The following is a 23,258-nucleotide window of genomic DNA, read 5'->3' as shown; positions in this document are numbered from 1 at the left end:
TCTTATTCTAATAAGAGGTAATTTAATTTTGTACAGTTTTTTTATAATTTCAGATATATATATATATATATATATATATATATATATATATATATATATATATATATATATATATATAGGTATATAGGGTTTTTATCGCTGTTCTCAAAGAATTAGTTTGTAAGCACATTTTGAAATTATCTTTAATATATCTATTATGAAACACACATATATATCTAACATAGCCAATGTAAATTTAAAGCAAAGTATCTTTAAATTGAAATTCTTATGAAACTAAATAAATTATATAGACAATGTAAATTTTAAACAAACTATCTTTAAAATTGAAATTCTTATGACACTAATTAAATTATATTAACAAAATTTTGTACCTTGCTGTCACTGAATGCCTAAATGAAACTGTTCTCCAAAATAAACGTTTTAATCACCACTCAATGTCTTCGTTCTCAGCCTCGGTTATCTTTCTTTTGTAAACTTGCCTTGCCAAATACTCCACAATGTTTTAATTATCAGCTTCCACCATTTTAGAATATTTTTCTTCTTAATAGTATTTATAAATCAGTAAAATATTGTTCTTTCCTCTTTTCTATTTATTCTTCTTTCTAATAATCTTATTTTTTTCAATCACCAAATATTAACTCCAATCCAACATACATTAACTCCAATAAATATATCTCCAATCACAATAATTATACATAACATAATTTTTAATCTTCAATAATATTCTCTTTGTTCTGTTTCTTAATCTTCATTGAACTTACTGAATAATGTTTATATTTCTGAGCCTTCAGAATTATTGTGGACTGTATTCCTTGTATAAAAAATATTTATTCTGACTTTAACACCTTTATTATAATAATTTTATAAGAACTTAAAATTAACAAAACCCAAAAAAGAATGTCTTATTTCTCCTTGACAGCTACGCGCCGTCGTTGTCGCTAGTGTTCGATCCATGCGCCCTGTGGTCCGTGCAGGGACGGCTCTTGCACTGTTGACTGCTGAACATGCCGCCCCCCTTGAAAGGCTTAAGTGATGCCTTTCAAACAACGCTTCTTGTAAACCATAACCATTATTGTTCATCCATTGGCAGGACGGCTAACTTTACACAAGGCCTTTTGAATTCACCTTTAGAAGTACGCACAGTCACAACCCGCACAACATTATCTGTCCCAGCATGTAGTTGCAATATTCTACCCAATTCCCATTTAGTAGGAGGAAGACCATCCTCTTGAATAATAACCAATGATCCAATTTTCACGTTGTCAGCTGCTGTTCTCCATTTGGTTCGCTGCTGAAGTGAAGAGAGGTACTCACGTGACCAGCGTACCCAAAAACTCTGAATTATCTGAGTCAGGTGATGATACCGTTTCAACTTATTCGGATTTATTTCAGTTAGCTCTTCTTGTGGCAGTGCTACAAGTGGTGCTCCAATTAGAAAATGTCCAGGGGTGAGTACACCAAGGTCTTCTGGACTTTCCGACAGAGGTAATAAAGGACGGGAATTTAGGAGAGACTCAATTTGCGTCAACAAAGTATACATTTCGTCATATGTAAATTTATTATTACACATTACCCTTCGTATATGAAACTTTACCGATTTTACAGTTGATTCCCAGATGCCACCAAAATGTGGTGAGTGAGCTGGAATAAAATGCCAATGAATCTTATGTTCCGAAAAATAATCTAAAAAATTTGATTTTACCGTTGCATCATTCATAAATGAATATAACTCCTGCAAATGATTATTTGCCCCAACGAAGTTAGTTCCATTATCAGAATACATATTTTTACATAGACCTCTTCTAGCAATGAAACGTTTAAATGAATTTAAGAATGAATTAGTACTTAAATCATATACAAGTTCAATATGTGTCGCCCTTGTTGTAAAACATGTAAAAATACATATATAGCATTTAACTACTTTACAATTCCGTAAATAGCTTGTTTTCAATTCAAAGGGACCCCCATAATCTACACCACAATTATAAAATGGCCTTGTAGGCAGAAGTCTAGATTTAGGTAAATCTCCCATAAGAGGTACAAGCAATGTAGGTTTGACACGAAAGCAAGTAACACATTTATGCAGAATGTGCCTAACCGTGCTACGTCCAGATAATAACCAAAATTTTAAACGAATTATTGATAGCAATGCTTGTGGACCTGCATGCAAGTATTTATGATGATACGATATCACTATAAGTTTAGTTAATACATGACCGTTCGGGAGTATGATTGGATGCTTCTGGTCAAAAGACAATTCTGACTTTTGAAGACGTCCACCAACTCGTAATAGTCCTGTATCATCAAGAAAAGGATTTAATGATAAGATTTTACTCGATTTATGTATTGGTAATAAGATTTTACTCGATTTATGTATTGGTTTTGATTTTTTTATTGATTGTATTTCCTGATGAAATACTTCATTTTGTGCCATATATACCAAACAGAAAAAACTTCTTTCTTTTTCATCTACAGTAAAAGGACCCGTTGTCTTATTATTAGATGATTTACAATTGGTGACAAACCGAAGTATATATGCAAAAACACGCTGCAATTTAGCTAAGCTGGAAAAACGGTTCCAAATTTCAGCAAATTGGACAGTTGATATAAATGTTTGAATTACCTTCTGGTCAGGTATGATAGAAATGTGTGAATTTGACAAAGCCTTAGTAGGCCAAGACAATTTATGAGAAGCTAACCATGGTGGCCCATTCCACCACAATTTTGAAGTGTTTAATAACTTTGGTTCATATCCGCGCGTAATTATGTCGGCTGGGTTATCATGCGAGTCAACATGATGCCAGCTATATCCATTAGAAAGCCTTTGTATTTCCGACACCCTATTTCCAACGAAGGTTTTCCATTGTGACGGTTCACCCAAAATCCAATGAAGAATTATCATTGAATCAGACCAAAAATGTACCTCATCAAAGCTAACACCTATTGTTGCGATAACCGCCGATGCCAATTTGGCAGCCAATAAGGCACCACACAATTCCAATCTAGGCAAAGATATTGTTTTTAAGGGTGCTACCCTTGATTTCGCACATAATAAATGAACTAAGCAAGAACCACCTTGATCCAGTGACCGAATGTAGAGTGCTGCTCCATAAGCAGACTCTGAAGCGTCACTGAAACAATGTAATTGTCTATTAATTGGATTAGAACACAAAACTTGCCTGCTAATGTGAGTTTTCTCCAAATCTGCAATTGATTCCCTAAACTGGTTCCAAGCTGTGTGTAAATCTAAAGGTAAAGACTCATCCCAATTTAATTTTAATTGCCATAGTGATTGCATTATTAATTTAGCTTTAATTATAACTGGCCCTACTAGTCCAAGAGGATCAAATATCTGTGAAACTAAAGACAGAACTGTTCTTTTGCTAACCTTTGTGTAATTAGAAAAATTGATTTTATATTGAAGCGAATCTATCTTTGAGTTCCAATAAAGCCCTAATGTTTTTGTTGTAACATCATCTGCAAGATAATGTTCAATGTCTCCCTTTATTTGAATATCCTCATCAAAAATTTCAGGTTTGTTTGATACCCATTTTCTAAGTGAAAATCCTGCTGTGCACAAAATATTATTTAATTCATCCTTTAATGATTTTACTTCTTCAATTGAACTCCCTCCTGTAAGCAAATCATCAACATAAAAATCCTTTAAAATCACCTGGGAAGCTAGAGGCAGGTTCAATTGATTCTCATGAGCTAATTGTTGTAAGCTTCTTATAGCCAAAAATGCTGCTGGAGCGGTCCCATATGTTAGCGTTTTCAGCTTGTATGTCTCAATTGGTTGCTCATCCGAAAACCTCCATAATATTTGTTGTAGTTTTTGCTGAGTTTTGCAAACAAAAACCTGTCGATACATCTTTTCGATGTCTGAAGCTATAACTACATTATGTTTTCGAAAACGAAGAAGAATGCACATTAAATCATCTTGTAATTTTGGTCCGACCATTAGAACATCATTTAATGACAAACCACTGTCAGTTCTAGCTGACCCATCAAACACTACCCTTAATTTTGTAGTTAAAGACGTTTCTTTTAAAACTCCATGATGTGGAAGATAGTAGTTGGGTGTTTCTGAATTGAAGTCAGTTTTATCTTCAACCTTTGACATGTGACCCAACTGGATATATTCCTGCATAAACTCATGGTATTTAATTTTCATTTCCAAATTTTTATTTAATTTATTTTCCAATAATTCAAATCTTTTTAGTGCATTACTATAAGAATCTCCTAAGTCAGAAATGTTTGACCTTGTTGGTAATTTAACAACAAAATGACCGTTTTCATTTTTAATCGTGCTAGCTTCAAACAACTCTTGACAATAAATGTCCTCCTTGGACATAACCTTTTTTGCACCAAATTCTTCTATTAACCAAAATTTTTCAATTTGGTTTTCCAAAACATTAGACGAAAAATTACATACCACTGAATTGTTGCTAACCTTAATTGATTGACTAACTGGCCCTGAAATAACCCATCCCAACTTAGTTTTTTGGAGAATTGGTTGATCTTTGCCAAGTTTTATCTGACCCACACATAATAATTGCCAAAAAACTGATGCTCCCAGTAATACATCAATTTGTTTTGAAACCCCAAATGTTTCATCTGCAAGTACAATGTTTTTAGGAATATTTATAAAATCCAAGTTTAAATCCGAAGTTGGTAAATTGTCAGAAATTTTATCAATTACCAATAAAAATGCATTTGTTTGATAATTGCTAAACTTTGATAAAAGTGTCCCATTTAATGCCTGAGAAATGTTTGTTATACCTTGACCTAAACCTTTAACCGGAATGTGTACCTTATCTGCCCGTAATTGTAATTTTTCAAAAAATGAACGTGATATAAAATTTGACTGTGAACCTGAGTCCAATAAAACTCTACATTCATGCAAAATTCCATATTTGTCTTGCATATATACTAAGGCCGTTGAAAGTAAAATATCAGTTTTTAATCTGTATGATATACCTTGCTTAGAATGATTTAAAAAATTAATTGAATCCTGACCTATATCACCCGAATGTGATTCTAAAAAACATGTCTGACCTATATCACCCGAATGTGATTCCAAAAAACCTGTCTGACCCAAAAAGTTTAATTGAGATGTACCTTCCATTGAATTATTATGGAATGCACCTTGTCCCTGAATATGTACTTCCTTTCCCTGATTAGATATGCCATTTCCCTGTGTGTGTGTTTCTTTCTGGGTAGATATACCACAAATTTGTGATTCAACCTTTGATCCGTTGAGTTGAGTTGCATTTGTTTGTAAATGAGAATTGTTTATAAATTTACCATCCATATGTAAAAGAGTATTGTGTCGTTTTCCACAAAGTTTACAACCTCCCCATGTACAATGTTGTACTAAGTGTCCATCCTTTAGACAGTTCCAACATGCTTTTGATTTTGTTACCTCTTGTCTTCTAGCTGACACTGATAAATTATGAAATTTTTTACATGAATAAAAATAGTGCGGTAAATTACAAAGTGCACATTGTTTGGACGTTGCAATGAATGACTTTGATAATGTCATTTTTTGCACCCTTTTTTTTGTTTCCTTTGATATTTGCTCTATATCTTGTTTATCCCTTTCTGAATTTTGTAAGTGTTGTACTTTATGATCTATAAATGCTAAGAATTCCTGTATCGTAGAAAATTCATTAACTGGACCCTTTTCTTGCCATTCCTTATTTGTGTAATAATCAAGCTTTTTCTCTATGGTACAAAGTAAAAGAACATCCCAATGTTCAACTGGATAACCTAACATACCTAGTGACTTTAAATTTCTTTTTATACAACCTGACAATTTCTTTAATTCTAAACTATTTACCTGAGTTATTTTTGGATATTCATATATAGCTTCAATATGACCACGTGCAATAAGTTTTTTCTTTTCATATGTTTCAGATAAAAGTTGCCATGCAATAGTAAAATTTTTGCTAGTAGTTTTTAGCTGCTCCAGTTCATCCTGGGCATCCCCTATTAAAGCCCTTTTTAAATAGTGAAGCTTGTCAACATCATTTAAATCAGAATTTTCTATGACCATACTAGTAAAACTATCTCTAAATTCTAACCAATGTTGATAACAACCATTAAAAGTTGGAACCTCCAGTGGTGGTAACCGTACATTTTTTAAGCTATTTCGATCTAAACTAGTATTGTGACCTGAGTTTGCTATAGTAGCGTTTAAATTAACTTCATTCTTTAATATAATTTCTGCAGAGGCTATTAGTTTAAAATATGCATCCTGAAAATCTAACCTTTCTTGTAATTGTTCCTCTGATGTGTCTAATAAGTCAATTTCACTTTGTATTTGATCAAAATCATTCCACCATTCTTTGCATTTGTCAACCCTAACTTGTAATTCTACTATTTTATCGTGAGTAAAACTGCTTATAAATGAATCAAATTTTGTAATTTGTGCCTTAAAGATACCACGCTTTCTTTTTAAAACTGTTAACTGATCCATTGCATCGACTATGTATAATATTAATAAAGTTTAAAGCTTGCTATTAATAAATCCTAACAAACCGAAATTATAATAACCTTGTGACACAAATTAATATCTCTCTTATTCCAGGATAGGTATTATAGGAATGAAAAATGTGTACTCACCACATACCATGCCATATAAACTTTTTCACTTGCCGATAAAAAATACACTAACTTGTTGCTTGTTGATAAAATCCGTTCGAATGACCATGTATAATGTTTATATTTCTGAGCCTTCAGAATTATTGTGGACTGTATTCCTTGTATAAAAAATATTTATTCTGACTTTAACACCTTTATTATAATAATTTTATAAGAACTTAAAATTAACAAAACCCAAAAAAGAATGTCTTATTTCTCCTTGACAGCTACGCGCCGTCGTTGTCGCTAGTGTTCGATCCATGCGCCCTGTGGTCCGTGCAGGGACGGCTCTTGCACTGTTGACTGCTGAACACTTACTATATTGAACATCTGGACCTTCTGACTGACTATCTTGAAAATCTGACTAACTGACTGACTTTCTGTCCTTACTATCTCAAAATTACTGAACAACTGACTTCCCTATATTGAAATTATGACCGACTGACTTTATACTGACTTCATACTAACTGTGTCTATCGTTTTTTTTCCAAATCACCGAGTATTTATATCTTTTCAATGTTCCCGAATCATCTGGAAAGAAATCATATTCGAATTGTTCTATTTCCTAAATATATGAATCTTCTCGAATAGTCTACCTCGCAAACAGGGTTAACTTCCGTGTTCTAGAGAATTCTTTACTTTTCTATCGAGAATTTTATTGACATTTAGGCTTTTCAGATCAGAATATAAACTTATATGTAAATTAAACACCCCAAATTAATAAATCACACTATTTCAAATCCGTATGTAAACTAAACATCCCAAACCAATAAACAACCCTATTTTACATTCGTAATTATTATTTAACTGTCACTTATTCAGAGTATATTTGGTTGCCTATGCACATGGCTCACTTAAATATATCATAATTATTAAAAAAAAAACTTTTTACACTTATTATATGCTAATTTCTTAAGAATACCCTCATATAAATAATTTTTATAATATTCTCTAGTATATAACTTATAAAGTTTATTAATTAAAAATCATAATATTATTATGCTAATTTCTTTTATATTTATTATTATCTCATATATATATATATATATATATATATATATATATATATATATATATATATATATATATATATATATATATATATATATATATATATATATATATATATATATATATATATATATATAGATGGCAAATTGTTTATTCTGAAACGAGTTGGATTGGTAATCAATTGATGTAGATTAGAACTTTACAAGTCTATAAAATGTTTCCCTCAAAATAAGTCTTAAAAGAAAAGTTCAAGGATATTGGGAATTTTGTACATAGATTCCTTCTGGTGTAAGGAAGAACTCTGTTAAATTTGGAGTTAATTGGTCTTCTTTTTCTTCTCGTTAATATTATTAAGCGTTTTCTTTTTCCTCGATGAAAGGTCATAGAATCTTAAGACTTGGTACATAAATTCTACTAGGTGAAAGGAAAAAGAAAGAAAACTTTGTCACGGATGACAACCAAGTATAAAAATAGATCTCAACAAGAATAACTGCTGGGAATGGAGCATTACCCCTTTTTTCTCTTTTTCAACATTATTGAGATCTACGCTTTTAAAAACACAATCTAAAGTAACACTGTACTTATCAATTATTCATCCAGTTGTTACGGTAGTGAAACCTGAACTCCCAAAGAGACTCTAGTAGCAGATTTGTCTAGGATTAGCAAATTTTGTCAAGAGAAGAAGTGAAAAAGGTGTAAGTAGATTTTCAACCCATACTTGTATTCTTATGCCTTTTATTTTTCATTAATAAAAGTTCCAAAGGCTTGAAACTGGCTGCATAATATGTTCCTCTTGGTGTAAGGAAAAACTATATTGAATTTGGAGTCAATTAATGCCTTCTCAGATTATTATGCTTTTTCTTTTTCTTACAGAAAAAATACTATTGATTTGATTTGAGAGTATTGACCAAAGTCTACGAAATTTTGAGTCAATCAATTTTCTTCTCCTATTCTTATGCCTTTTCTTGTTCTTTTAGAAAAAGTATTCAAGAATTTTGTATGGTACTTCGAGACTTCGTTGTATAGGATAATTCCTTTTCATTTCGTTATTGGTTTATTGTTTATAAAAACCATGAAAAAGATTTGTAGTTGTATATGAAAAATCACAACATTGGATATTTTATCCAGTTATTTTTTCTTCTTGATCATTTGCCAGTTTGCATAAAAACCTTACTTTATCATCCTGCTCTCAGTTCTAATAATGTGTTTATTACATTTAAGTATGTGTCTTATATTGCGTTGGTTGTTATGATAGAGGCCAAAGTCTTCTTGCTTCTAATCATTTCGTTTTCTTCAGATTGAATCAATCCGTATGATTCTTTAATTTTTGATTATTATATTATTAGCTCTAGTAATATTCTATGATAGTATGACTTGTACTTATATAACACTGATTAATTTCAACTCTTTAAGTCAAATTTGCCATTACAATTTTGCGCAAACTTCTTCTTTTTTCAATAATTTTTCTATTCTATTCTGTTCTAGATCAACTAATCCGTCCTACTAAGCTTAAAATATTCAAAGTAGCACCTTTTAAAAGCCTATTAAATAATAACGAACAGGTTAAGATAACATTACTTTGCCGACTTTCGATTTTTTTCAAACAACTTGCCATCCGACACTGTTGTGCCGACGTAAATGGGCCTAACAGTAATCTGAAGAATTATATTCAGCGCTTCTGTCGGTCAAAAGAGATGGGCAACCTCGTTTTGTAGATGGGTAAATATAACGAGAAGATGATGAAAAGAACAATATTGATCTCACACTATTTTTCCTTGTGGCGTTTTTGTCCGATACCTACAGTAATAAGGTTATTATATTATGAATGACAATAAAAGAAGTATGTTATCTTAAACGAAATTAAAAAAAAATTAAAAAGTAAAACAAAACATATATTCGGAAACAATTACAAGTACTATAGAGTTATCTGTCTGTTGAATGTAATCTAAAATTATTAATAATCTAACATTCTCCGAGAAAAATTAAAAGAACTAAACTTTTTAGCTATTTTTTGGGTAGTAATGACTAAAACAAAGCACGATGCTGACAAATACATATTAATTTTGGTGTATTACTCATCAAAAAAGCTAATTAGACATCTTTAAATGAATTTATATCACTTAAAATAATTTAAAACCACAATAAAAATCTTAAAGTCACATTAAATCACTTCAGGTTACTTTAAATCATTTTGCATCAGTTTAAACTAGCTCTATCAATTATTTATTACTTTGTATCAGTTAGGATTACATTTGAACTTTCAAATAATTTTGGATCACTTTAAATTACTTTGGTTTACTAAAAATTAGTAATAAGCAATTTAGGTTCTGATAATTTAATTTATCTCTCACTTTAGGTCAATTTAAATCAATTTAGATCACTTAGTGTCGCTTAAAATAACTTAAGATCACTTTAAATAGCTTCATATTATTTTAGGTCACCTAAGGTTCCTTAACTAATGACTCTAAATCACTTTAAAATTACCTTATACCATTAAAATTACTTAATGTCACTTTAAATTACTTTAGATCACTTTAAATAAGTTTATATTCCTTTGCATAATTCTATATCACTTTTAATTTCTTAGGATTACTGTAAGTTAGTTAGGATCAACTTGGACCTGTTTAAATATATTTATGTCACTTTACAATAATTGATATCACTTAAGATCACTTAAAAACGCTTTAATTTACTTTATGTCATTTTAGACCACCTCAGATTCCTTAAGATGACTTTAAATCCCTTAAAAATACATTAAATCGCTTTAAAATGACTTTGTAGCATTTAAGTTACCTAATATAACTTTAGATAACAATAAATTTGTTTGGTCAATCAAATTATATGATTTTGGATCACTTAAAATCATAGTAAATCATTCTAGATATCTTTAAATTATTCTAGATTACTGTCACTTTGGATTAATTTAAGTTAGAGATAATTTATACGAGTTGGGTTTAATTTAAATATAACTTTAGATCAATTAAAAACACTTTGGGTCATTTAATATTCCTTAAAATTACCTAAGATCGCTTTGAATCACTTTATATCATTTTAGACTTGTTAAGATAACTTTAAATCTTTTTAGACTACATTAAATCACTTTAAAATTGCATAAAATAACTTTAAACTACTTCAGATCTTTTACTTAAATTACTTTAGATCACTTTAAATAATTCTATGTCGCTTTAAATTACTTCTTATTATTCAATAAGTTAGGATCAATTTAGATCTGATTCAATATATTTATATGTCACTTTAGATCAATTGATAACATTTCAAGAACACTTGAAATTGCTTCATATTACTTAAGATCACCTATTATTACTTAAGATAACTTTTAATCATTTAAGCCTACAATAAGTCACTTTAAAACCACTGTATACCATTTAAATTACATAATATCAATTGGATAAAAATAAATGGGTTTGGTTAATAAAATTCTGTTATTTTGGATCACTTAAGATCACATTAAATCGGTCTAGATGACTTCAAATCATTTTAGACAAAGTTAAGCCACTTTGTATTATTTTAAATTAAAGTGAATGTAGATATATTTAGTTCAATTTATCACTTCGGGTCAATTTAAAATACTTTGGATTATTTATAGTTACGTCAAATCATTTAAGATCGCTTTATATCACTTTATAAAGAACAATTAATTGTCACTCAAGAACAATTAATTACAGCATATCACTTCAGACCACCTGAAATTCCTTAAGATGACTTTAAATCACTTAAGCGTACATTTCGCAACAACAGCTTACAATTCGCATTAAAATCACTGTATACCATATAAATTACTTAATATCACTTGGATAAGAATAGATTAGTTTACTCTATCAAATTATAATATTTTGGATCACTTCTATGACAATACATCGAACTAGATCGCTTCAACTCATTATTGATAAAAGTCTTTGAGCCACTTTAAATTAATTTAAATTAGAGGTAATTTAGATCGGTTTACTTTAAATCATAGATTACTTTGTGTCAATCTAAAACAGTTTGGATCATTTAATGTTATTTAAGATCACTTAAGATTGCTTCAGATGACTTTGTAGCACTTTACACCTTTTAATCCCTTTAGATGACTTCAAATCACTTATTACTTAATTAAATGACCGTAATTATTATATCAGTTCATCACTAAATATTATTGAAATTACTTAAAATCACTCTAAATCACTTTATATTATTTTATATTAATTCTGCTGCGTTCATAGATCTGTCAGCTGCTTTCGACACCGTCAAGAAGGAATGATTTATAAACTATTATGCACTATTCCTTGCAAATTCACCGCTAGATTATTACAAAATATGCTCCCCGACAGAGTATTTCAAGTAACTATAGGATCCGAAGTAAGCACCCACAGAAAGCTCAAAAATGGTCTGCCACAAGGCTCGGTACTCGCACCACTGATTTTTAGCCTTTACAACGTAGACATGCCGACAAAAACATCAACAAAGTTTGGCTATGCTGATGAATGGGCTTGATTAACCCAAACAAAGTCACTAGAAGAAGCTGAAGAGATTCTTACAAAAGACCTAGAAGTTACGGGAAATTACTTTCAAAAATGGGGACTTCGCCCCAATGCCTTCAAGACCGAAGTAACCTGCTTCCACCTAAACAACAATCTGGCCTCAAGAACCCTTAACGTTCACTTTGATAACACACGACTTAACCACAATAAACATCCAAAATATCTTGGCTTTGCCTTGGACAAAACGTTAAGCTTTAGAAAACATTTAAGTACAGTTGCCGAGAAGCTAACAACCAGAAAAAACATCATTTAAAGCTCTGCGGCACAACATGGGGGACATCGACATCCACACTCAGGTCTTCAGGCTTAGCTCTTGTTTATTCCGTAGCTGAATACTGCCCGCCAATATGGATCAACAGTGCTCACGTTAGATGTCCAACTAAATAACACCATGCGAATAATCGCTGGAGTAATCAAATCTACAACCAAACACATTGGCTACCAGTTCTGAGCGGCATTCAACCACAACATCTTCACCGACTCAATCTGCTTGAGTCTATACTATATAGAAGAGACTATATAGAAGATACAACCTCCAATAAAAACTGCAGAATCGGCCGCAGCCACAGGGTTTAACATGATCACCAAATGGATCCATGAATGGTCGACAGCTCAACCAAATACAGCCATACCTTGCATCACAGAGACACCTCCTGGATTTGACCTACCACGTAAGACCTGGTGCACACTTAACCGCATCAGAACTCAACATGGTCGATGTGCAGATATGTTGCACACATGTGGTAAGCTACCATCACTGTCATGCAGCTGCGGCGAGGTCCAATCTATCAAGCACATAACGGAAGAGTGCCACCAGCGAGCCTACTAGGGCAGTTTACAAGACTTCCTGTTTGCGACCATCTAGCCGATTAACTATATATACATCCCCGACGTTTGCCCATAAACTGGGTAGGATTTAAGTATTTTTATATCGAGTCAATTTTAACGTTTATTGTAATATTGTAGATGTGTCGAAATGCCATATGCTAAATAAAAAATAAATATCAATTCTACTACTCGGTTCACTTTAAATTAGATAGGATTAACTTAAATCAGTCAAAATGTGCGCCGATATTAAGGATCACTCAGGATCGCTTTTACATGGCCTTATATCACCAATTTAAGATGGCTATAAATCACTTGAGATCAATTTATACCAGTGCAGATTAGTTCCCGTTCGTTTCAAATGGTCCAGATATGATTTGTTCGGATCGGATCACTTGTCCAAATCAATTTAAATTCTGCTAATATATCAAATTCCTATTAATTGCTTTTTAAGAACCGCTGATAAAAGAATGTATGCAAACACCTTAGGTATTTTTAAAATATACCCGTTCCCAGCTCCGGTTGTTTGTCGGACCGGCAGATACTTTAATTAACGAACATGCAGTAACGGTACTGCACGAGAATCTCACAATATATTCAGACGTTTAGACATGCTTGATTAGATTAAACAAATCGAGTTTGTTAATAAGGAAAGTTGCTTGAAATCTATTTCTAGTTAGAATTGGAATTGACTGCAGGCTGTTATTTGCCATTGGGCAGTGACGGACTGCGGATATGGATATCATTAATAAATGACCAGTCTCTATTGATATGGTGGAACTCTCATGTAAGAACAACTAAAAGAAGTCGATGATGTTGTTAGTTATCATAAATTTATACTAACTAATGACGCAATGTATCACGTAGATAATTCTTTGACAATCTCAATTATGTCTAATACTAAAACTAAATTTTTCCTGATAAGTAATTGAAAAGCTAATTTAGGTATGCTCAAATTTTCACGCATATCTATAATATTATCTATTATAAAGTTTTTTATAAGTTCTTTAAAGGTTGTATCATATAAACAGGTGTTGGACATCATATAAATATGCCTACCTAATAATATAATAGTCTCCCATTTTATACCGCTTCGCGACTTTGGGAGTATAGCAGGGTAGTCTGCTATATCTAGGGCCTACGGTATACAAGGAAGGTATCATGGCCAGGGCTACGCTTCAACCGCCTATTATTACCCCTGGTTTTACCCAAGGTACTCATTTTATTTTTTAAATGTCATATCAGACAAATATTAGAAAAAACGACGGAGTACGACATAGACTGCCATTACATCTTCGTAGACTTTAAGGCAGCGTACGATACTATTGACAGGTCCCAATTATATTCGGCGATGATCGAATTAGGAATACCAAAAGGATTGGTAGAATTAATTAAAATGACAATGATGAAAGTCGAATGTAAAGTGCGCGTACAAGGGGATGTTTCAAAACCATTTAAAACCAACAGAGGACTGCGCCAGGGAGATGCGCTATCATGCACGCTGTTCAACCTACCGTTAGAAAAAGTTATGAGAGATTCGGGAATAAACTTAAGAGGTACGATATATACCCGTAGTATACAAATAATGGCATACGCTGATGATATTGTCATAATTGGAAGAACCCAAAATGAAGCAGTGGAGGCTTTCGCACGTATCAAAAATGCCGCAGAAAACATCGGACTTTTGATTAACATCCAGAAAACTAAATATGTGCCGGCCATATCAAGAATTCAACAAAATAACTTAGAGGTGCAGCACGAAACGATAGAAATGGTAGACTACAAAAATAAGACATCCAACGAGATAAAAAAAAGAATATGCGTGGCTAACCGCTGTTATTTTGGCCTGGGCCCTCAACTAAGAGCGAGAAGTATGTCAATAGCAACAAAGTGCAAACTTTATAAAACAATAATACGCCCAGTGCTCACATACGGATCGGAAACATGGGCAATGACGACCCGAGATGAAGAGTTACTGCGAGTCTTTGAAAGAAAAGTATTGAGGACCATATATGGCGGAGTAAACGAACAGGGTTTGTGGAGAAGGCGATATAACTTTGAACTCTATAGACTTTTTGGTGATGCAGATATTGTGAAGACCATCAAAATAAACCGCCTAAGGTGGGTGGACCACGTTATGCGGATGGATGAGAGTGATCCCACTAAAATAACTATGCTAAACAGGCCGGTCGGAAGAAGAAGAAGGGGGCGACCTAAACTCAGATATCTGGACGATGTACAGGAAGATCTGAGGGAGATTTTAGTAAGGGGCTGGAGGAGACAGACACTCGATAGGGAAGGATGGAAGAATGTTTTGAAGCAGGCCAAGGCTCACGAAGGGCTGTAGCGCCAACTGATGATGGGGAGTACACCGGGTACGATAGTTAAAAAATGGCACAATCCTGTTTGGTAACCCTAATCTAACACTAAAAACTATTGAAACACCTGCAAGGTCCCTTTTTCATTTTGTTATTTTCCAAAACCGGATGTAGAAAAGTTAATTTCTAATTTATGTTTAAAAATTATGCCTTAATTACAATCACCGTATTGGATAGCATTTAATGAACCTGTCCAATATCATTTACACATCTAAATTATAGTATAATCATGTAAAATATTGCAGAAGCTGAAAATTACGGCACTGCATTACTGCCAAAGAAAACCTATCAAAGTGTGCGACCAATGCCTCTAATTTTATGTATTGATGGAACAGGAAATAGTTGTAACAGGAAAAAACACCTTCATCTCTGGGAAATAATTAAACATTCAGCTTCGTAACAACTGACAAATTTTATGATCTGTAACAAATTTTATAATTTTATGTTACTTACGGCTAGTCCCAGTAATGGCACTAATTTCTTTACTCATTAAAGGTAATTCTAGCGCGGTTATAATACTTGAGGTGAATTCTAATAGGAAAATGAGGAGAGCTTTGATAAATAATTGTTTTTATCAAGTTAAATTATGTTTTCTGATAATCTGTCAACTATAATTTAATAATAATTGAATATGATTAAAATTGTTCGAAAATTGCCAATTTTTCATAGCCTTTCCTGTGAGATATACAGTATAAGAGAGAATCCAAGATGGGTATGCACTTACAACGGTAAAAAATGAGAGTAAAATATTTAAAACGACATAGCAATATTAGTTGCTTCAAATCATCATATAACGGGGGTCCTACGGCGATTGCCGGTTCCCGCATTTCAGCCTTCATCTTTTCCTATCTCTCCAATCTCCCTCTTCTAAGCCTCTAGATTGCATTGTTTTTGTAATTACTCTTCTCCAGGAATTTGGTGGTCTTCCCCTTTTCCTTCTTTCTGGCGGAACATACATTAAGGCTTTCTTTGGCCACCGCTCCTCCTCCATTCTCATCACGTGACCATACCATTGTAATTGCCTTCCTTGTATTCTATCTGAAACAGTATCTCTAATTCCTGTATGGTTTCGTATTTCCTCATTCCTGATTCTTTCCATTCTCGATACTCGACATGACCTTCTAAGATAATCCATTTCCACAACGTCTACTTTATCTCGTTCATTCTTTGTCATCGTCCAACATTCGGCACCATATGTGGTAATTGGTTCTACAATTGCTCTGTATACGCGAAGTTTGGTGTGCATCTTTATTTAATTAGACCACAGTAATGAATTCAGTATTCGTATGCATTTTTTCCTTGGGTTATTCGGTTTAGTACATCTATCTTAACTCTGCCATCTACTGATATGATGCTTCCTAGATATTTATACTGGTTGTAGCCTTTTATGACTGCGTTTTCAAGCCTCAGATCTGTGGTATTTCCTCCAATTTTTAAATATTCTGTTTTGCTTATGTTTACAGTAAGCCCCCATTTGGCATATTTCTCAAATAATTTTCGATTCATATAATTTATATCTTCCTCATCGGCTGCAACCACCACCTGATCATCTGCAAACAACAATGTATACAGAGTTTCTTGTCCCACTTCGATGCCCATAAATCTACATTTATTTCTCCAATTCCTCAATGCTTCTTGGACGTATATTTTAAAGAGTGTCGGTGACAAACAGCATCCTTGCTTTAGGCCTTTAGTGACTTTAAATTCATTTGAGGTTCTGGTTCCAATTTTTACACAACTAACTGCATTTTCGTACAATTTATATATCGCTCGGATATACGTCGAATCCAATCCGGACCTTTCGAGGACCTCAAACATTTTCTTTAACGGGACACTATCATATGCTTTCTCAAGGTCTATAAATACCAAATGGGTCTCTCTACTTCTTTCGACGCGCTTTTCAATTATTTGTCGTAGGATAAATATATTATCAAGGCAGGATCTCCCGGTACGAAAGCCGCTTTGTTCTTCAATATCTTGTATCTGTCTTCTATCTGTTGCTTCAAATACCTTTCCAAAAAATTTAAAGATTTTTATTTAAAGGAGGAATCGGCGAGAAGAAGCATTATTGACGAAATTATTATTTTTTTACACTGTTGTTTTTTTGACAGCATTTGAAAAATGTAAAAGATTACAATGAACTCACATTCACATTGACGAAGCCACCAAACGAATTTGTTTCGTAGGTTGCTGTGAGAGTAAGATTAATCATTTACATGAGAATGCACTACTTAAATTTAAAAAAATTCCAAAGAATTAGTAACTATCGAATTCGGAATCCACCACTTCTGTAAAACAGAAATAAAATAACACCTTTCTCATGATGTTGAGTTAATTTGATGTGCATGTTTAGAAAAAAACCCAAAAAAAAAACTAGGGGAGTTAAGTCTGGTGACCAAAGAGACCATTTCATTGTACCTCCATTTACTGTCTTGTTTGGCAAATGGAACTCGATTCCCTGAGAATCAGCGGTTGGTTTAAGAGTTGTTTTTTACAAGTGGAAGGAAAGCATAGGTCTATAATTACCCAAGCGATCTGTAATTTTTCTGTGCTTGCTTATTAACAACAATGTATAAAATAACAGTCTATTCATTGCTACATTGTATCGCCAACTGTTTGATTGTTCGATAGTGTCTGCATTTTTTGAAGCGAAATCTTGGCTAACTATACAGGGGGAAACAAAACTAACAAAATATCTGTTAATATTTTAGTAATGTTTATATACAGTTGCGAAACTGCAACAAATGGAACCAGCTTATCATCAGCTAAAAGAGACACTAAGAAAACGACAGTCAGGCAATATTTGAAACCTGCAAACCTGAATTCGAAGAGCTCAAAAGATTAATAATAAACCTAAAGATAACAGTAAGCATGAGAAAACATATTAGCATATTCCTTTTCACATTTATTTGTCCCATAATAGTTGTGAGTATTGTCCCAATACTCACAAAAATAAAAAAACTGTATATGTACTTGATTTTTAATATTTTTTGTTTGTTACAGGAAGCGCCATGTTGGCGTGGACTCGATTGGCAGAGCCAGGACCGGCCTTATTATTTTTCGTCGTAGTATTTGCTCCACAATTTGCGTCTTCCGGTAAGTAAATTGAATTAATTTATATATAAAACTATATCTCTATAAGAGAGAAAATTTTGCCGGCAATATTTTCGACTGGTATGAAAGTTTGTTGACTGGCAATTTTCGCGAATTAAATTTTGACAGTTAAACATCCACTTGACTGACGAGACGTCAGTCGAGTGATTTTGTCAAAATTTCATAAGCGACAATTGCCAAAAGGCAACAAACTTGAATAAAACCAGAAGAAAATTTTGACGGTAACTAATTTTCTCTCGAATAATATTCGACAAGACTATGTCACGAGACAATTAATGCACCATATCAACAAAACATTATCTTTATTTATTTGTTAACAATATTAAATGTATAATTATTATAAGCTATAGTAGTTTTCCCATTCTTGTCCACCAAAGCATGATTTTGTGTATCGAAGGTCCAGCTTCATTTGTTGCTCTGAGATTTTCGATCAACTTCTGGTGGTGACTGGAAACCAGCTGCAGATATGTTTTAGAGAGCTTGAATTTGAGTGACCTGTTAATTTAATTAACTCTTGTTCAGGAACACCTTGGTTGAACAAGGCTGACAAAGCTGAAGATCGATGAGAATGGTTTGTTATTTTATGTTTTTTGTGTCTACTCCAATTTTTTGAGCTGACATTTTTGTCCACTTAGAAACGGTGTAAATTCCAAGTGAACAATTTTTGAACCGATCTATCCTTCCAGTTGGGGTGAACGGTAAGAAATCTGTCTGATAAAATCTTTGGTCCCCTTTTTTATATTAATTTCAAAAATAATCTAACTGGGTATAAATTATCGTTTGATGAATTTCTTACCAGCCATTTGCTGCTTGCCAAACTTTTCGAACCGCCATGATTTGTTTTGGAAAAAGTGCTGTTGTATTTAATTCGGCCCGTAAATTCTTCGATAACATCAAATTATTTCTGGAAAAAGTGAATCTTGCAGTTTACGGCCTCATTGCCTCTCCAAGCAAGTTTAAATGAGCAAAGGTGAAGAAACTTTTTTTGTGCTCCATCGGGGGTTTTCTCGTCGTAGCTTTGGATGATATTTAATAGTTCTCGGTGGATAATGCTTTTCAACTGAGTTTTCTTTTTTCTTGAACGCTTTGAAGCTGCCTATTCTTGATATCTCTGGCCAATTTTGCACATTTGAAAGATATATCTGTGAAAGGGTCGATTTTCTGTACGATACTCTGTAAAATATCTTTCTTGTACCATTTTTGTTGTAGTCACGAGAAATCAAGGACAGAAAGGAGTTTTGTCCGTAGGAAACGTGGCATTGCTATAAAGTTTTATCATTTAAAAATAGTCTAGTGAAATGGTCTGATAAATTTGTTGATCTAACTAACTATTGTTTCTTAACATTAAAGACACAAACGAGTTAGAATTATAACCTAAAAAGGGTAAAACAGCATGACAAATTATAATTGTACACGTATTTTCTGCCAGGTTATAATTACACTTTATAATTAAAAAACACCATACACACTTCTAAATTAAACCTGTATTTGCCATATGTCGAGAAACTGATAACTACTTACAATTATTGAGATGCAAATTATCACTTATATCCATTTTTCTATCGTTCTGGTTGATTATTTTATATTTTTGTTGCGATATTTTTAAAGTAATGATCTGGAAGTGTTTTTTATAACCTCTTAATTATTATTACTGCGTATTGTATATAATTCAAAGTAATTGACAATTATTGTATAAAAAACCCGGGCATTTATATACAGGTACGCCTAAGAAACGATTATTTGATAGGAATTGATCACTTTCTCTAAATGTTGGACAAAAAAAATTATGTTCTCGTTTTATACATATATTATGCTATAATAGGTAATTTATGCTACTGTTCAGGTTTCTGTTGTGACTGAGCATTGAATTCTCCAATATAATTTTATAAATGCTATTAATCCAAGCCGTAGAGACAAAAATGAATGCTTTTGTGCATTAATTAGTGATTTTTTGAAATTAGCACAGCGTAATGAACGACACTGCCTGGAGTAACCTCCAGGTGCGTGCAACTCCAAATTGTTGGTTATAATTGAGGCGTTCTTTGCAAAACTTCATTTGTCAAATTAGATACAACATTAAAAAAAATTAAAAAAAGTTATTTGATTGAATAATATTAAGTTTGTGAAAATTCTCAAATTAGTGCGAATTTTTTTGCGAAGGTCATTTTTTCTTCCGACATATGTGCTTCTGCAGGAAATTTTCGTTAATTGATAGGAAAAAAGATATTTATGGTAGCAAACTAAAAAAAAATGAACAAAAACTTTTGTTTGAAATGTATACAAAATATTTAGTTTTAATCACTTACACAATAACAAAAAAAAATAAAATAAAAAAAAATAAAATAAAAAAAAAATAAAAAAAAAATACAAATAAAAAAAAAATAATAAATAAAAAAATAGAAATAAAAAAAAATATAATGATAATAACAAAAAAAAATTAACGTAGGTACGTACTTATATGTAAGTTAATAGAAGATAAGATTTTATTGTTGTTACGGGTTCTCTCTATAACAATTGTTTAAAAAAAAAATTAATTAATAACTCAAAACATAATAGGCTAATAGATTATGTCTCTAGTCATAAAATGAAACTACACACACACACACACCACTGCTGGTATCATCTTCGCCTGAATCGGTAATCTTTTTAGACTGGTGACCAGATTTTGTGAGCAGTTAGTTATAAAAGTTTTGAGCCCCTGTTTTTTTTTTCAAATATTAGATTAAATCTCTAATGTTTTCTTTTTTCATTTGAGGAATATCCAAACCCTTACTATATAAAGATTTAAATTAAAACTCTTTCGGTATAGCATGTTTGTTTCTTATAAGAAATTTTTACTTGCTACCTGTATAAGTCTGTCTTACTAAAACAACCAGGTTCATCAACTAAATATCTCAACATACGCGCGGTTTTGATTTTTACTGGATGACGAGCAGATCTAAGAAAAAATGGAGCTACTGCTTCTGAAATGTTAAATATCATATACTGATTAACATCAGTTGCGGTAAATGGTGATAGTTTGCTCCTCGCATTCTTGATAACGTTCTCCTATTCTTTAGGCATTTCGATGGTTTCAAATTTTTTATTTTTTTTTTTTTTCAATGAAAAATCTTGGTCGCCACTTACAAATGAATAACCTTGAATAGGAAATACATGTGAGATAGTTTCAAACCTTTGTAAACCATGGAGAAGCAGGAACAAAAATGTCATAAGAACATAGTTTTTATTTTGACCGGCACATTCTTTGTCGTCGCCTTATTAGATCGTAAATATTGAAACAATAATGAAGCTGCTTTGCTTACAATGGTTTCCTCGTAAGAGAATATAGTTGCAGTATTATTTCCGCAATGTGCACACCAAATACGTATAGCTACCTAGCGTAGAAAACTGCATTACTACGTATATGTGGCATTTAAAGGTTTTGTATGTGGTCAAAAGACAAACAACTGTAGTTGTCTGGATCAGCACGTGCTTTCAATTTATAGTTTCTTTTTGTTTATAAAACTTCTCAGCTTCTCTTCCTTAAGTAGAGTTCTTTCTCAGTATTTAATTTTCGCACGTCTTCTGGATCTCCACAACTAGCTAATAGTTTACTTTGATACTAATCACAAGTACCACATGTATCACTTTTCGGTGTAACAATTATATTTGTTTATTCGGGGCTAAAAGGGGGACTGAACAATTACTGGGCTTGAAGATAGAATAAGCAAAAAAATTGAAACGTTTGCGAACGGCCACACGTGTTTTGGTTGGAGAGCACGGTCGTAGACAAGAAATCAAGAAATACTTACAAAGATGTACTGGGCAAATACTAAACAAGAAGATTTCTAAACTATTTAAAATTAGGACTCCCTTTAAAAAAATCCTCTTGCCGCTTTAGGGTTTTTCTTTCTAAAACCATGTCGGTTTACTTAGCCCTCAGACTGTTATCAAATCCCTTGTCACTGGATACAGCTTACAACAAAACTGTGATTAACTCACTTTAAAAAGATTGCCACATGACATTTTGAGCTCAAAGATAATCATTAACAAAACTCATGGAATTGAGGGAAATTTGCCGGTTTTTTTAAAACTCTACGAAAACGAAACTTCTTTCTCAGTCGCAGCCATTACTCTTCTCTTTAGACCGCCACACTCTCTTTGTGTCAAGATCGTACATCCTCGTAATCGATTTTACCCGCATTCAATCTGATTTCTCCTCTGCAATACCTTGAATTCGGAATTGAACCTTAAGGGTGCTGGGTCTTCAAATTTTTGTGGGAACTTATTTAAAATTAAAATGCAATGCAAAAGGCGAGGTCAAATTTGACAATTACGCCATTAATATTTGTTTCCAGATGATTCGGCAAAAACATTTAGAAGTAAACAGCTTCAGGTCGCTGTCACGCATCAGTCAGAGGCGTATCAAATAAATTTTTTATGTGTTTAATATTCGATTTTTAAAAGAAAAAATTATGCTACATTAGTAAGCCGAATTTAAGATTAAATTCGATATGGAATAGTCTCAAATATACTTTATAAGAAGACTTGACACTGGGATCTTCTGCTATGAATATTTTATACATCTTTTTCACAGATAGCGTTTCATGGAGGTAACAGGTATTCGGATTATTTCTTCTTGAAAAATGAAACTGTCGGTTTCAAAAATATTTGAAATGGTTCTTAATCAAAGCCAATCAAAGCAATCGTTTATCCTTTGGTGCTAATCCACTATTAAAGACATTTGTTTGTAGCCTTCGAACTC

The 23,258-nt window shown here is 32.5% G+C and overlaps 2 protein-coding genes across 3 annotated transcripts in view; one reads left to right on the top strand and one right to left on the bottom strand.

The window, feature by feature from the left end:
- The window catches only part of tnc (tenectin), a 195,224-nt gene that overhangs the window by 124,401 nt on the left and 47,565 nt on the right, over positions 1-23,258 (top strand). For both annotated transcript variants that reach the window (XM_072531431.1, XM_072531430.1), the window contains exon 2: positions 18,404-18,496. In XM_072531431.1, coding sequence (XP_072387532.1) covers positions 18,412-18,496 — 85 coding nt within the window. In that variant the 5' untranslated portion in view covers positions 18,404-18,411. The remainder of the gene's footprint in view (positions 1-18,403; positions 18,497-23,258) is intronic.
- On the bottom strand, positions 2,206-6,481 carry LOC140442077 (uncharacterized). The gene is made up of 3 exons (XM_072533150.1): positions 4,436-6,481; positions 2,624-4,144; positions 2,206-2,295 (listed from the first exon to the last, which is right to left on the bottom strand). Exons 1-3 carry the CDS (start codon positions 6,479-6,481, stop codon positions 2,206-2,208), a joined length of 3,657 nt encoding a protein of 1,218 aa, XP_072389251.1.

The sequence above is a fragment of the Diabrotica undecimpunctata genome, chromosome 5 (genome assembly GCF_040954645.1).
Source record: "Diabrotica undecimpunctata isolate CICGRU chromosome 5, icDiaUnde3, whole genome shotgun sequence".
In the NCBI taxonomy this organism is placed as follows: domain Eukaryota; kingdom Metazoa; phylum Arthropoda; class Insecta; order Coleoptera; family Chrysomelidae; genus Diabrotica; species Diabrotica undecimpunctata.
Note: the sequence above shows the minus strand (reverse complement) of the source record. Positions and strands in the feature narration are given on the sequence as shown.

What these genes read in the sequence shown, in the direction of transcription:
- LOC140442077 (XM_072533150.1), bottom strand. Translation starts at nt 6,481, where the DNA reads ATGGATCAGTTAACAGTTTTAAAAAGAAAGCGTGGTATCTTTAAGGCA. An exon ending in AGGTTAGCAACAATTCAGTG is followed by an intron (nt 4,145 to 4,435) that starts GTATGTAATTTT and finishes GAGTTTATGCAG; the next exon opens with GAATATATCCAGTTGGGTCA. An exon ending in CTATCATACCTGACCAGAAG is followed by an intron (nt 2,296 to 2,623) that starts GTAATTCAAACA and finishes TTGATGATACAG; the next exon opens with GACTATTACGAGTTGGTGGA.